Source organism: Camelus dromedarius, chromosome 11 (assembly GCF_036321535.1).
Source record: "Camelus dromedarius isolate mCamDro1 chromosome 11, mCamDro1.pat, whole genome shotgun sequence".
In the NCBI taxonomy this organism is placed as follows: domain Eukaryota; kingdom Metazoa; phylum Chordata; class Mammalia; order Artiodactyla; family Camelidae; genus Camelus; species Camelus dromedarius.
Window position 1 is genome coordinate 17,578,114 of NC_087446.1, and position 17,008 is coordinate 17,595,121.

General features: G+C 38.1%; 1 protein-coding gene and 1 pseudogene across 6 annotated transcripts in view; one reads left to right on the forward strand and one right to left on the reverse strand.

Moving 5' to 3' along the window:
* The window catches only part of ZDHHC17 (zinc finger DHHC-type palmitoyltransferase 17), a 328,798-nt gene that overhangs the window by 247,182 nt on the left and 64,608 nt on the right, over positions 1-17,008 (forward strand). The window contains exon 1 of one of the 6 annotated variants that reach the window (XM_010988189.3): positions 335-491. The exons of 4 other annotated variants lie outside the window; for them this stretch is intronic. In XM_010988189.3, coding sequence (XP_010986491.2) covers positions 399-491 — 93 coding nt within the window. In that variant the 5' untranslated portion in view covers positions 335-398. Of the gene's footprint in view, positions 1-334; positions 492-17,008 lie in introns of those variants that run through there. One more of the 6 variants, XM_064491552.1, reaches the window with a different exon arrangement.
* On the reverse strand, positions 9,437-9,999 carry LOC105096002 (large ribosomal subunit protein uL22-like; annotated as a pseudogene).

Consider the following 17,008-nt stretch of genomic DNA (forward strand, 5'->3'; position numbering starts at 1 on the left):
CTGCGCGGCTCAAGAGCCGGGTCCTTGCTCCCGCGCCGCCGCTAGGTTGCCCACGTTAACTACTCGGTAGCCCAGCAGCTGCCTCCTCCCCGCGACCAGAGGCGCAAACTGCCAGGGGCCCGGGTCCACCCACAAGCGGCGGCACCCACGCCCAGAGCCTTGGGCCTGCCGGCCCCGGTGCAGTGCAGCAGAGCGCGCTCCCGCCCGGGACGGCCCAGCTAGCGCGCACGCGCGCAGGGACCCGCGCCCTCCGAGGTGGGAGGGGGCAGAGGGGGCGTCGCTGGGGTAAGGGGAGGAGGAGGAGGAGGCCGCGTCGCCTCCGGCGGGGCTCGCGCTCGCCCTCGCGCTTGCCCTCCGCCTTGCCCGAGCCCCGCGAGGGTGAAACGCTTTCTCCCAGCATGCAGCGGGAGGAGGGATTTAACACCAAGATGGCGGACGGCCCGGATGAGTACGAGGCCGAAGCGGGCTGCGTGCCCCTTCTCCATCCAGAGGTGAGGAACGGCGCCCAGCGCATTCCTCGCCCTGCAGCCCCCCGACCTTTCTCCGCCGGACTCGTGGTGGGGGCGGTGGCCTACGTGTTTGGGGTAGTGGAACGTGCCAAAGTTGGGGAGGGCGGGAGGCAAACCCAGGCCCGAGCGCGGCAGTGAGCGGATAACGGGGGAGGAGATAGCGGGGCGGGCCCGGCCGGGGCGGGCTCTGGGACGCAGTCCCTGGCTGTGCTCGGAGGACAGAGGTGGAGATGTTGATGGTTCTCTGACGCCTCGCTGTTCGCGGGTGCACTGGCGACCGGGGCCTGGTGCTGGTTTGTAACCGCACCTTAAGCCCCTAGTCCTGCTCCAAGCCTCTCGGGGGCGAGGAGGAAGCGAGTCTGGTTTTGATTTCTTCTCTTTTCCTTCACCAGAGTGAATGACGGTATCTCTTTCTCCCATTTAGTTCATTGTTGGGGAGTGTGAAGTGAGAACACAGTTTGTTGGACAAAGTGATGTCCTTCCAGGTTATGCCATAGGCAGCACCTCAGGGCACCTTGTGTCGAATGTCCTTATTTGAGCGTTTGTCCTTAAGCGATTAAAAAGAGAGGTCAAAACTTTTGGGAGTAGACCCACGCTCACATTAGCTTGTCAAAGTGCGGCGTTTTTAGGGGGGAGCCAGGGGAGGACAGTGCAACACGTTTCCCATCACAACATGAGTATCTTTCCATGTAAGTAAACAGTGCCCCGCTCCAGGATCGGCAGCATTCTGCACTTGTTTACTTCTTAGTTTATAGCTGAGCTAGTGCTAGTTCAGGCCTGGCAGCAATTCTTGATGCATTCCGGTTTTTAATGACCCACAGTGATGTGCGGAGAGGCAGCGGCAAAGCTTCCTGAAGAACTCCCGTAGTTTTTATGAGCTTAAGGGATGAAGACAATCTTCGTGTTGTAGTAGGCTGAACAAACATGGAAGTCTCTATCCGGTTACTTTGCATTAGGATGATTCTATTTATTTCTGTATTGGGGGTTATAGCATGCTTGTATTATTTAGTAAAATTAAATACAAGCACTTATCCTGTATATGTTAATATTCATCACCTTCTCATTCATCACTTTGATTTATCAAAACCAGTGTGGGACGGTTCTTTAGGAATATACCTGGGCCACTCTGAATAGAAAAAACTACTCTGGATTTTTGACAAACAGGGCTGTACAGTAAAACCAAACTTCTTTTTTTTTTTTTTTTTTGGCCTAAGTGGTAATATTTTCAGAATTGGCGATAGAGGTATCTTTTAGTTCACATATAGGTCCTAAAAATAGATAAAGAAATAGACAAAGTTTTCAGATTATGCACTGAAAATGTTGCTAAGGAATATTTCTCTTCATGTATTCCCGTGGAAGTATTTGAAGTCCTTAAATGTTGATTCTGTGTGTTTTAACATAACTGTTCTCTCTTCATGCTGTGTGAAATAGTACTTTGATACTTTGAGAGTAATTTCAACAGGCAACAAATCCAGTAATTGCTTGGTATATAATAGAATGGCCTGTAGACTTGAAATTTAGAGGCCAGTCTTCAGGTTGCCATTTAATAAGACTATTACTGAAAAATCAGCTTCCTCATCATTGAAAGTGGAAGTAGTTACAAATGATATCTACCATTCCTTTTACTTGACAAGTACAAAGTCTGCTTAGTTTGGGTGTTTTGAGTCTTAAGCTCATAACTACCAGGGCTAAGGTCTTTCTACACTTTTCCTGTGGTTTTGCATTCACACCTGGTGCAGACCTGGTATAGTTCTACATCCTTGCAGTGTGTTCTTGGGCAAGCTACTTCTCTGAGTTCTAGATTCATCATTTATAATAAATGGGATGAAATAATAACAAATAAGCTATAATGAGGAATAAGTGAGATAATGTATTCTTTGTTGTTGAAATAAGCAATCTTCAGTCTCCCTTGGGAAGAAATCCATTCTCTGCTTTGGTAAACAAATAAAAGAAAAGTACTTTTACCCCTTTTTGGAGAGAACATAAGACTTTTGGATTCCAATTCTGAATTTGTAGTAATTTGCTAAGTGACCTGAGGCAAGTTCTTAATCTCTTAAAGCCTCAGTTTGTTCATCAGAAAGTGGAGATGTTGCCCGTTCATTTGGCTTTAAGGGATTAAGTGAGACTCTACATTGAGGTTCAAGAACTGGAACATTGTAGATGCTCAGTTAGTGTTATTCCTTTCTCTTCCACCAGAAGGAGGTCGGTGTTACACATTTATTTCGGTTTGCTGAATAGTTTAGAAATTTGTGTGGGTTTTAATTTAGTGGAATATTGCAGGAACAAATTTTATTTTACTTTTTATCTTCAAATTTAACGCTGTGTCACAGAAATAGTTTTTCACTATTTGTTGAACACTTGAATTATTTGTGGGCTAAAGATATTAGGCATTCCTTAAATCTTTTAGTATGCAGACCGCTCACTGTTAAACCCTTTCTTTGGGGATTATGTAATTAGATTAACAATGAAGTCTTCTTTTTAGAGGTGTTTGCTGTGAGAGAAGCTTACCTTTTAATTAATTAAATAATACATTCATTTAGTCAGTCATTTTAACATTTGTTTACTTTGTTTGGGTCAGGCACTGTGCTGGACTCTTGAGACTTCAAGATATTTGTGGTGAATTCTACGAGAAGCAGTATAGGATACTGGGTAAGAGCCAAGATTCTGATGACAAATGGAGAATCTGGGTTCTGCCACTTACTGTCATCATGGTCAAATTACATTTTCCACATTTGTGAAATTAGGTTACTAGTACCTACCTCTTAGAGTCATTGAGAGTATTAAGTAGAATGTTTATAAAGCAGTCATCACAGACCTAGGCACATGGACTGCCAAGCGGATCTAACCTTCTTAGGTCTCTAGTATGTGTATAGTGAGTACTGCTGCTGCTACTTTGTTTTCTGATGAAATAGATTATTTTGGTATAATGGAAGAAATTAGAGGCTGTTTAGAAAAAGTTAAACTGATTATCAGGGGATTAGGATGCTAATTCCAGGTCTTCTACTTGTTAGGCTAGTGGACATTTAAACTACTCTTAGTTTCTTTGCTTTTAACGTAAAGAGAACAGACTCAATAATCTGAAGATTTCTTCAAACTCTTAATGGTCTGATATAGGTTGTGATTTTTCAATATCGTTAGATTTGAGCAGCCATCTACTAAATGGATAGAACTATGTTAGGTTATATGAGTGAAAATAGAATAAACAGGACGGCTTCTGCTCTCCAGAAGTTAATGGTCCAATTGGGAAGATATTATGCATATGAAAACTGTAACAGAATCCAGATAGCATTGAAATGAGAAGGGCATGTATAGTCTGTAAGTAGGGGCGAATTGCTGTTATCCAGACTGGTTAGAAGTGAAACTTCAGCAGAGAGAGAGAGACTGTATGTTGGTCTACAGATCCAACTGACTTGCTGTCACCAACCTTCCGTTTCGCTTACTAGAAGATCCTCAGTAAGCCTTGTCTGCTCTTTCGTAGAACAAGGCCACAATATTCCCTTCAGCCAGAGTATTATTATAAAGGTTCTCTGTTTGAGCAAGATCTGACTCACAGCTTTGAACTGGATTGCCTAGATTATCTAGGGCTTTTATCTCTTGCTCTCTTCCTTACTTTCCTCAATTTCAAAACTTCCATTACTGCCTTTTCTGTAGTGTCTCATTTTTTTTTAAATGGTAACATTTTTTGCTTCAAGTTAAATTTGTCCATATTCATGTCTCATTTTTTGTTTGTTTAGGATATTAAACTGAAATAATACTGTGTCTCCTGTCTCCACAGATTTTACAAAATCTATTTTTTGAAGCTTTTCTTTAGTGAAAGTGATTTTACCTTTTTCCATTACGATTTTTTGTGCCCTATTATGTAGTTAGAGATGTGTAAGTGTACTCATCTATAAGTTAGCTCATTTGCTTTTAGAAAGCAAATAGAAATTACTTTGAAAATTGTTTTTCTTTTTCTTATTTGTTACTGGCACACTCTCCCTTCAGAGCATGCCTGTCTGGCAGTCTTCAGGATCTGATGCCTTTTTAAGTTCAGCAAAAATGTTATACGCCATGTAACAGTAGTTTAGATTTAAAAATACTATACCTCAGGCATAGTAACTACTGAGTCAATGTATATAAAATGAAAATGCAACTAATTGGTGTCCTCCTGAACTGTGGCAAAGTCAAAGTTGAAAATTACTGACCTGTAGAACCAAAAAGATATATTTGGTTGTGAGAAATGCCGTTTTACTGTTTTGACTTCTTTGTTTTATTTTGCTCATTGCTTTTATTTAATTTGAGAGACTTATCCCTGAAGTATTAATTAAGAGTGGACCGTGGAGTGGGTAAATATAAGAGGATTTAGGTTAAAAGTGTGTATGCTAGTGTCTGGTTGCTTAAGTTAAAATTGTAGTTTTGCCACTTGCTAGCTGTGTGACCCTGGGCAGGTTGTTGAACTGTGTTCCAATTTTCCAGACTAAAACAGGAATATATACTAGCTCCTACTTCATGAAACTGTTGTGACAATTAAATGTAATAATATATAGAGAGTTCTGTGTCTGGCACTTAGTAACAGAAAACACCTTAGCTGTTAATATTGTGGTAAGAAGTTAGTAATAGCTCAAGCAATAATAGTATATGTACCTTTAATATTGAGGCAAGTGACTAGGCAGCAATTGGTTGTCTGGGATTTGAGGAGAGGCCAGGCAGAGTACTCTTTATTGTAAGCCCTTTTTTTAAAAAATATTATTTAATTTTCTTAAAGATATGTGCTTTGATAGCAGGAGTATTTATTGAGCATCCAAGTATTGTCTTAACACTTTGATATGGCACAAAGTAATGAGGAATACAAAATAAGGCATTGTAATATAATGAAAGATGAACTAGAAGCCTTCAGATCCCTTAGGATAGATGAGTTGAGTGAGTGAGTGAGTGAGTGTGTGTGTGTGTGTGTGTGTGTGTGTGTGTGTGTGTGTTGTTAAAAATTAAAAATGCATTGTGTACCTCCTTTCCTCTAGAGAATATCCTAAGGGTATGTTAGGGTAGTTAGGGTTGGTTAGTCAGTTAAAGTTTCTTGATGTAGTGTGTTTTTAATAGAACTCCCAACAACCACATAATCCAAAAAGGTGTTATTTCAAAATCAGGGTTATATGAAATTCTCTTTCAAGGCATTGTCTAATTCTAATACTATTTTATGATCAGATTCTATTAGGTAATTCAAGAATAAAATATCAAATAGTTTAAACTTTGCAGTTTAAAAAAACTGATTCATGGCAGTATTATATTTATAAAATATTCAAGTAAAAGTCTCACCCAATGTATTAATTATACATTTGTAGGATGATAGCTTCTGTAAAATTCTCCTTAGGATAGAGCTACTGGCAGCTGATTTGAAAGTAGAGTGAAACTTGAGCTTTCTGTAGTTGAGATACTATAAAGAACTTAATTTCATGAATCATAGAAGGGTAACAGAACATTTTTGGGTTTTGTTTCAGTTGCTGTTGAAAACTTGCCAAATGAATTACTCCACTTTCTAGGGTTAATAATACTAGATATGATAGAATCTTTCTTTGATAAATCAGAGGGTTATAGTATCTTAGGCTCATCTTTCTGATTATCAGTAATTGTTGTTGAGGAGATGGAGATGATAGGGCTAAATGTACCTGAATTTTTTTTTTTTTTTTTTGTCAAATAGCTTGTGTTTTTTCAATCAATTCTTTTATACTAGGAACAAAGTGAAAAATAATTACTAATTGCGATGTTACTGTGCCCTTTTTCAGTTTTTAAAAATAAATTTCTGATTATGAACATTTGTTAATTTATGAAGGTTTTAATGAAGGGTGAACAAAACTGGTGACCAACTACCCCCTTTGTCATTCAAACAAACAAACAAACAAAACAAACAAACTCTCTGTGAGCTGAAGAAGTTGCTTGTGTTAGTGAGAATCCTTGGATTGTAGATATCATGACCTTTTAAAAATCTTCTTGGGCAAAAGTGGGAGTTCACTGGCTCACATAACCCAGACTCAGGATGGCCAGGGTACAATTGGTTGGACTCCAAGATAACTGGAACCTGAGGTGAGAATGTCACCAAGACAATCCTCTCTCCTCATCTCTGCCTTTCAGCTTTATTTTGCCCTAATGTAGAGCCTCTTTCTTCTGTGTGGTGGGGGCGTGGATGCCAGTACTGATATCTCAGATCTCAACAAACCCTTAGAGAGGGACTGCATGTCTTTCCTTATTCCGCATTGGAAAGTGGCTTCGGGTTGTCCTGATGTAGGTTATGTGCCCACTCCTATGACTGCGGGAGAGGGCCTATAATTGGCCAAGGTCTCTTGCTTGGAGTTGGAGGAGGAAGTTTCCTTAAGGAAGGAATGCTAGCAGGCAAAACTATTTCTGTCCTCTGAACTCCTAATGTGAAGAACTGCTTATTTGCTTTTTTCCAGTCTTCTAGTTTTTTATGTACTTTAAGAGATGCTGTAATTATATTGAGCTCATTGTTAACACTAAATATTCTACTTGAGCTACTGAATAGCATTCTGTATGAATAATCTAGACCAAGGGTTCGGAAACTCTCTCTGTAAAGACCAGCTAGTAAATATTTTCAAGTTTGTGGGCTATATAGTCTCTGTAGCAACTACTCAGTTCTGTGGTGGTTGTATGAAAGTAGCCACAGACAGTATGGAAATGGATGGGTATGTTGTGTTTCAATAAAACTTTATATATAAAACCAGGTGGTGGGCCAGAGTTGACCTGTGAGCTATATTTGCCAGCCCCTGATCAAGGCAATACATAGGAGCTCCAAGAAATTTATGTGAAAATATATGATATTTCAGTGCATTGAACCTCATTAATCACTGGTGTGCAGTAACTTCATCAGAACTTGATTTGTGTGGGTTGGGTGGAGTACAAATGTGTGTGTGTATTAGAACCTTGTGGAGAACTTTACTAGAATACACATGCTTCCATAGACACCTCTCAAAGTTTCCAATTTATTATGTGGGTTTGTGGTATATATATTTTGAAAAAGCTCCAGAGGGGATTATGACAAACAGTTCCATCCCTTGTCCCCCTCTCTCTGATATGTGCTTGACATGTGGGAGAGGTTTTATTACAGGAGGAGGAAGGAAACTAATTTGACATTTAAGGTATGAGGCATTGTACTGTGTTTTTCATATTATCTCCTCAGTCTGGTAGATAATCACAATGATAATTGCTAACAGTTATCAAATTATAACTATGAGCTAGCCACTGTCCTAAACAGTTTTCCATATATATTCACTCATTTACTTTTCACACTTTTCTTATACCTCTACACATGAGGGGATCGAGGCATAGAGAGGGTAAGTAACTTGCTGATAAGTGGCAGAACTGAATTTGAATACAGGTTCAAACTGCTTGGATCCATTTACCCCTTTTGTATAGTGCAGCACAATGTAATAGTGATGGCATGGAGTTGATGGAGTATTATTGGACAGACTCTGCCTGGCTCTGATGGCAAATGTCCACATTTACTTGCAAAAATATTTTAAAAGACTTCAATTTTTAGAGTATTTTTAGGTTCACAGCAAAACTGAGCAGAAAGTACAGAGAATTCCCATATATATACCTGCTGGCCCCCCACCTCCAGTCTCCCTCCCCACTGTGAACAGCCTGCACTGGAGGAGGCACATTTGTTATAGTCTATGAACCTACATCAACACATCATTATTAGAGTCTGTACTTTACCTTAGGGTCCACTTTTGGTTTTTAATAAGAGTTTTGACAAATGTATAGACATGTATCCACTATTGCAGTATCATACAGAATAGTTTCACTACCCTAAAAATCTTCTGTGTTCTGCCCATTCATCTCTCCCTCCCTGGTAAATCTGGCAACCACTGATCTTTTTATTATCTCCATAGTTCTTCCTTTACAATAATGTCACGTACAGTTGTCCCTGGAACAACATGGGTTTGAACTGTGCAAATCCACTTGTACACAAATTTTTTTCAGTAGTAAATACGATAGTACCATGTGCATCTTATAGTCAATGGCATGTTTGATTCTATGGACTCCTGCCTCTAAATAAAGTTTAGAATAGCACTTGGAACATAGTTAGAGTTAACTATTATTTGTTTTATATTCTTTCCATTCTTTCTGCAGTTTAAGATTATGAGAGAGAATGTACACCATTGTTAAACCTGTTTCTACCTTGGAGATTTTATCTCCCTTTACTGTAATTATAAATACTCATTAATCTTCATTAATAATTCTGTAACTTTAATCATGAATAAACTGTAGACATTATTTTCTAAAGAAATTTTGCTTTCTGACTAAACACTGAATATAAATATCCAGGGTCTTCCAGCTGTTTATGTGAGAAGCTAATTAACTTGATTTCATAAGTTCCTATTATTTATACTTGTTTTTCCCTTATTTGTCTCCTTTTTTTCTGTGGGTAATTGGATGAAGTCCATAAAAAAGGCCACACTTGGGAAAAAAAATTGCCAAACTGCAATCTAGCCGACCAAACAAAAACTTTAACTTTCTGAAATATTATCCTAACAGCCAGGTTTTTTTGTATTGTTGAACAGTGTATAATTTTCAAGGTATCAAAAAGTTAAGTTTCAGCATGGGGTTTTGGCTTTAAAAAAAAAAGCGACACATGATTATTGTCAAAAATTTAAAATTTATGCAGAAGGGTATATAGTAGAAGATGAAAGCATATGTAACTGTATATTATATATATGTTTTTATTTACATTTATTTCCTTATTTTTGTTACATAAGTGGTATCATATGGTATAAAATTTACATTTTTTCTGAGTACACTTTGGATATAGTTTCATCTTATCATATAATGATCTTTCCAATTCTTTGTAATGTCTAGACTTGTCCATTGTGGTAGCCACCAATGATGGGCTATTAAATTTTTAAAAATTTATTTATTTATTATTTTATTTGTGTTTATCTTTTGCTGAATTTATTCCCAGGCCATAAGTTTTTGTTTCTGTTGAGATATCTTTTTCTTCTGTGCAACCTCCTCTTGTGGTTTAGGAACAATCTGCTCTTTTTCAGTGAGGATCATCTCAGTGTGGCAGGGAGAGCTCGTGTAAGGGTTGATCTGACTGTGAGCTCTGTAAGTCTGGTGCCACATCTTGGGGGCTGTGTTCACCTGGGTGTACTCAGTGACCAGAGAATCTGCTTCTAAGCCCTTAAGTTCAGCATTACTCTCTGCATTTTTGATCATGTGCCATAAAAATTGAGCTCTTTTTTTGGGCCATGGACCTTGCATTCAGCCCCCCTGTTTTACCTGGGCACACCTACCAGCTCCACCATTGTAACAGTGACATGGTATGCATTGCTCTGTAAAATGACATCCTTCAGATACTTGGTGAATTTTCGGATATGCATACCCTCAGTGGCCTGGGCAGTTTCACAAGTGTTCTTAAAGTTAAAGTGAAGATTTGAACCTCTTGATTTGTATGATTTTGTGGGGTTTTCTGGGTCAAGTGAATAGCGAACCATTTTTTGAGGTTATCACAGGCTGCGTACAAAAAAATAGCTGTTTAAATTTAACAATTTAAAATAGATAAAATAAAAAAATTGAGCTTTTCAGTCACATTACTCACATTTCAGGTGTATGTTAGCCATGTGTGGCTAGTGGCTACCATTTTGGAGAGCACAGAAACATAGAATATATCAGTAATTGCAGAAAGTTCAGTGCGACAGTACTGGTCTGAGTAGTTTTTTAAAAATTTGCTTGACTTTTAAAAATATTTTTTACTGTATAACTTTTTATTGAGACATGTTTTATTTATAAATTGCACACATTTAAAATGTTTAAGTTGATGATTTTTCTTTAACTTTTTATTTGGAGATAATTGTAGATTCACATCTAGTTGTAAGAATAAAATGCAGAGAGATCCTATGTACCCTTTACCCAATTTGCCCCAATGGCAACACCTGGCAGAATTAGGATATAATACTACAACCAGGAGATTAATATTGAATCAGTGAAGATATGAAATATTTCTATCACCACAAAGATCTTTTGTATTGCCTTTGTATACCCATACCAATCTATCCTCCATTTCTATAATTTTGAAATTTTAAGAATGCTATTTAAGTGGAATCATGTAGTATGTAACCGTAAGGATGGCTCTTTCATTCAGAACAATACTCTGGAGATTTATCCAGGTTTTAGCATGTATCAGTGATTCATTCCTTTCTATGACTGAGTAGTATGTGGGTGTACCACAGTGTGCTTAACTATTTACTCATTGATGACGTCTGTGTTGCTTCCATTTTTTGCTTATTATAAATAAAGCTGCTTTAACTACTTGTGTACGGGTCTTTGTGTAAATATAAATTTTCATTTCTCTAGGATCAATGCCCAGGAGTGCAATTACTGGGTCATATGACAGTTGTATGTTAATGTTTTTAAGAAACTTTCAAGCTGTTTTCTAGAGAGGCTGTACATTTTACATTCCAACCAGCAATACATGAGCAGTCTGTTCTCTCTGCATCCTTACTAGCATTTGGTGTTGGCACTTTCTAGTTTTAGCCCATTTTAGTAGGTTTGTGATGGTAAGTTATTGTGGAATAATTTGCATTTCCCTAATGGCTAATGATCCTGACAGTGTTTTCATGTGCTTATTTGCCGTCTATATATCCTCCTAGGTGAAATGTCTCTTCATGTCTGTATTAGTTTGCTAGGGCTACCATAACAAAGTACCACATAGGGAGTGGCTTAAATAATGGAAATTTATTTTTTCACAATTCTGGAGCCTAGGAATCCAAGGTTAAGGTATTTGCAGATTTAGTTTCTTCTGAGGTCTCATTCTTTGCTTAACAGATGGCAGCCTTCTTGCTGTGTCCTCAACATGGTTTTTCCTCTGTGCACATGCGTCTCTGTTGCCTGTGTATCCAGATTTTCTCTTCTTATAAGGATATCAGTCAGGCTGGATTAGGGCCTACCCTAATTTTAACTTGATCCTCTCTTTAAAGGGCCTAGCTCCAAATTCAGTCACATTCTGAGGAATAAGAGTTTAGTGCTTCAACAGATGGATTTTGGGGGACACAATTCACCCTGTAACAGTGCCTTTTGCCAATTTAAAAAAATTTGATTGTTTATTTTACTGGTGAGTTTTGAGAGGTTGTTGTTGTTTTTAAATATCCTAGACACTAGCCTTTTGCTGCTGTTTGCAAATATTTTTTTCCCAGTCTATTGCTTGTCTGTTCATCCTCATAACAGGGTCTTTCTCAGAGCATAAGTAAATTTTGATGAAATCCAGTTTATAAATGTTTTCTCTTTATAGATTGTACTTTTAATGTCTAAGCATTTTTCCTGGAGCTCAAAGCTGAGGACAGTAGCTGCCAAAGGAGCCCTGCAGTATAAACGGAGGTGCTGAACTTGCCGGGAAACGGCTGTGATCTGTACTGGAACTCTGTTACCTCCAGTCTATACAAAATAAAGAGAGACTTTAGAGGGAGCAAGGGATTCTTTGAAGAGGTATCAACCCAAGAGGGAGTGCTGGAGTGTTCATTGTCTTCCATGTGGATTGCAAACAACTCCTCTGAAAGACTGGAGAACTTTTCAGGAGGGAAAATATTTCTCTGGCTGGATGTCCTCTGGGTTGCAGAAAATAGTTAGGTCTTCCTGTGATGACGTCTGAGTGGAATGTTAGAGAATTCTTGGAAAAGTGTCGTTTGAGTCCCCTGGAGTTATTGAAGGTCCAGAGACTGGGGGCTGCTGCTGCTGCTTTACTGGGGAAGCGTAAAGGTAAGAGATATGTAAAACAGCCTTACAGTGGTGGAGCCAGAAGAGAGAGCTTCTTCTGTGTGTCCAGTGATACTGAGTTAAAGATATTTCCTTTGGACCAACCAGACATTTTAGAGGCTAGGCTAGGAGAGGAGAGAGCCATCTTGAAAGAAACTTACCAAAGAGAATTGCCTGCTGGGTAGAAGCAACTCCAAGGTTATACCACTGGCAGAGGAGCTGAGGAGTTTTTAGAGGTGAGCTGAAGAATGTCTCTTCTGCACCAGAGACTGTTACAAAGGGAGGTTCTGTCAAGGAAAACCAGAGCTAGATAGTAGTTTAAATGGTAAAAATGGATTCCATTTAGAAACTATTACAAGAGAAGGTTAGAAGCCCTCAGGATAGAACTGGGCTCAGTTCTGCATACAGCAAGGACAATTGGAGATTTATAGCCAACAGGCAGATTGAGGGGGTCAGTGGACGAAGATACTAAGAGGAGACATCAAGAGTAGGGGGTTCTTGTTAAACCAACTCAACAGGATTCTTGCTGAAAAGAGGCCAGGATGACTATATTTCAAGGATAGGAAACTAAACTTAGCAGGATTCTTGCTAAAGCTGGACTGTACAGTCCCAGTAAGGATGGGTGCCAATGTCAAAGACTAGTTGAGAAGAATGTTCAGAAGAGTTTGATTGCAGTTTGTTCAAGGAGAGAGTGTTCCAAAATTCTCAAAATGCCCCATGCGAGAGAGCCAGCAGTTGAATCTGTCAATGATTGAGGAAATTTATAACCAAGAGAAAACTACAAACGACACCTAGTCTGCGTAATATTAACTTTGCCTCTTTAACTTCTCTCTTTTCCACCTTTATTCCCATTCTCTCTAAGCAGTATAATGGCTTCCCAAATATATCAAATCTCAAACCCTGAAACTTGTTCTGTAAGTGTTCCCTTATAAGGGAAAAAGATGATTTGCAAAGATGATTTAAATTAAAGGTCTTGAGATGGGGGGCATTATCATGGATATCCAGGTGGCCCCTAATTGCAATTACATGGATCCTTTTAAGAGGGAGGCAGAAGGAGATTTGAACACACACACAGGAGAAACCTACATGAAGCAGACTAGAGAGATTTAAGGATGCTGGCCTCAAATATTGGAGTGATGTCACCACAAGCCAAGGAATGCCAGAAGCCACCAGAGCTAGAAGAGGCAAAGAATGACTTCTCCCCTAGAGCCTCCTGAGGGAGCATTGCCCTGCTGACTCCTTGCAATATTGATACTTGATTTTAATCTTCTGACCTCTAGAACTATAAGATAATAAATTTGTGTTGTTTTAAGCCACAGAGTTTGTGGTAATCCATTTCAGGATCAGTAGGAAACTAACACATGTACCATCACACAGGACTATAATCATTTGCATAGTAGTGAGAACATAGTTAACAGGGCAGTTAACTCTACTTGAGGGAAACAAGGAGGGCTGTGGTGACATTTGAATTGTGAATCAAAGGATTTGCAAAAGTTTGCCAAACCTAAAGTGGGATGTGCCTTCTGAGTAGAATAGCTAACATGAACAAAATGATACTGAGGTTTTTAAAGTACATGACTTCTTGGAATGGCTGGTACACAGAAGTATGTGGAAAGCGTAGAAGGGAATGGTGAATATTAAAGCTGGAAAAAGTAAGTTGGGGCAGATCGAGTGATTTTGTATGATTCCTGAAATGTTCTCAATTTATTCTATACACATGATCGTAAGGATTTTAAGCAGGAGAGTGATTGGAACAACAATGTGGACAGATCATTTGAGAAGATATTGTAGAGGCAAAACAGAAAAGGACTGTTAAGGATTTGTTTTAAGAAAAGAAGTAGTAAGACTTGATAACTACTTACAGCTGAAGTTTTGGGAGATTAAGTCAAAGTTGAATGAATTTTTAGCTTGGACATTTTGATAGTTAGAAATGCCTTTTAATAAATGGGACAGGAAGGAAGAAGAATATATTATGGAAGAGGAAAAAATCATTAAATGATCTTTTAAAATTACATACCTAATCTTGTTTTCTTGCTTGCTCAGAACTCCCTGGTTGATTCTTTTTATTTTTAATTTAATTTAATTATTTATTTATTTTTCTTAATTGAAGTATAATCAGTTATGATGTATCAATCTCTGGTGTACAGCATGTCCCAGTCATGCATATATATACATATATTCATTTTCATATTCTTTTTCATTAAAGGTTATTACAAGGTATTGAATATAGTTTCTTGAGCTATACAGAAGAAATTTGTTTTCGTCTGTTTTTATATATAGCAAACTCGCAAATTTATCCCTTCCCACGCCGTTTCCCCCAGTAACCATAAGATTGTTCACTGTATCTGCGAGTCTGTTTCTGTTTTGTGGATGAGTTCATTGGTGTCCTCATTTTGCTTTTTTTAGATTCCACATATAAGTGATATCATGGGGTTTTTTTGTTTGTTTTTTTCCCTCTTCCTGGCCTGGTTCACTTAGAATGACCCTCTAGGTCCATCCATGTTGCTACAAATGGCATTATTTTATTCTTTTTATGGCTAAGTGGTATTCTATTGTGTAAATATACCACAGCTTCTTTATCCAGTCATCTGTTGTTGGACATTTAGGTTGCTTCCATGTTTTGGCTATTGTATATAGTGCTGCTCTGAACACTGGGGTGTATCTTTTTGAATTAAGGGTTCCCTCTGGATATATGCCCAGGAATGGAATTGCTAGATCTTATGTTAAGTCTATTTTTACTTTTTGAGGACTCTCCATACTGTTTTCCATAATGGCTGCTACAAACTACATTCCTACCAGCAGTGTAGGAGAGTTCCTTTTTCTCCACACCCTCTCCAGCATGTATCATTTGTGGACTTTTGAATGATGGCCATTCTGACTGGTATGACATGAAACTTCATTGTAGTTTTGATTTGCATTTTTCTGATTATTGGTGATATTGAGCATTTTTTCATGTGCCTGTTGGCCATTTTGTATGCCTTCATTGGAGAATTGCTTGTTTAGGTCTTCTGCCCATTTTTGGATTGGATTTTTTGTTGTTGTTATTAAGTTGTATGAGCTGTTTATATATTTTGGAAATTAAGCCTTTGTGTTGCATCATTTGCAAATATTTCCTCCCATTCTGTAGGTTGTTGTTTTGTTTTGCTTATGGTTTCCTTTGCTGTGCAAAACTTTATAAGTTTGATTAGGTCCCATTTGTTTATTTTTGCTTTTGTTTCTATTGCTTGGATAGACTTCCCTAGGAGAACATTGCTAAGATTTATGTCAGAATGTTTTGCCTATGTTTTCTTCCAGGAGGTTTGTAGTATCTTGTCTTACAGTCTTTAAGCCATTTTGAGTTTACTTTTTGTGTGTGGTGTGAGGGAATGTTCTGACTTCATTGATTTACATGTGGCTGTCCCGTTTCCCAATACCACTTGCTGAAGAGACTGTCTTTTCTCCATTGTATATTTTTTGCCTCCTTTGTCAAAGATTAATTGACCGTAGGTCTGTGGGTTTATTTCTGGGTTTTCTGTTCTGTTCCATTGATCTGTATGTCTGTTTTTGTGCCAAACCATGCTGTTTTGATTACTGTAGCTCTGTAGTATTGTCTGAAGTCTGGGATGGTTATTCCTCCAGCTTTGTTCTTCTTCAGTATTGCTTTGGCAATTCTGGGTCTTTTGTGATTCCATCTAAATTTTAGGGTTATTTGTTCTAGTTCTATGAAAAATGTCATGAGTAATTTGATAGGAATTGCATTAAATCTGTAGATTGCCTTGGACAGTATGTCCATTTTAACAATATTGATTCTTTCAATCCAAGAGCATAGGATATCTTTCCATTTCTTTAAGTCATCTGTAATTTCCTTAATCAGTGTTTTCTAGTTCTTCATGTATAAGTTTTTCACCTCCTTGGTCAGATTTATTCCTAAGTATTTTATTTTTTTGGATGTGATTTTAAAAGGAATTGTTTCTTTACTCTTTTTCTGATTATTTCATCGTTAGTGTAAAGAAATGCAACTAATTTCTGTATGTTAATCTTGTATCCTGCTACATTGTTAAATTCTTTATCAGCTTTAGTATTTGTGTGCAGCTTTTAGGGTTTTCATGTAGTATGTCATCTACATATAGTGACAATTTTACCTCTTCTCTTCCAATTTGGATCCCTTTTATTTCTTTTTCTTGCTTAATTGCTATGGCTAGGACTTCCAAGACTGTTAAATAGAAGTGGTGAGAGTAAGCATCCTTGTCTTTTCCAGGTTTTAGTGAGAAGTCTTTTAAGTTTTCCACTGTTGAGTATTATGCTGGCTGTGGGTTTGTCATACACAGCTTTTTTATTATGTTGAGATATGTTCCCTCTATACCCACTTTGGTATGAGTTTTTCTCATAAATGGGTGTTGAACTGGTTGATTCTTTATTGCCTACTGAACTAGATGCCTGAGTGCCTTTGTTTACTTTCAGTTGAAGATGGGATTTATGCATTTCCTCTTTTGGGATTTATGATTTCTTTACCATACGTATTAGCATTTTGGTAATTAAATTTAAATAACTTCTTAAATAACATCTGCCATTAAAGAAACTATATCCTTGACTGTATTTATTGGCATCTTTCTGTCTAGCACATCAACCTTCTATGTTGGAGCCTGATGATTTTTTTTTTAATCCCAAATGGCTAGCCAGTTGTCTATTTATACAATGAGTAACAGTGTTTCCCTCCTGGTTCTAATTCTCATTCTTCAAGTTCTCTTCCATTGCTCTGCTTATTACTACAATACTCC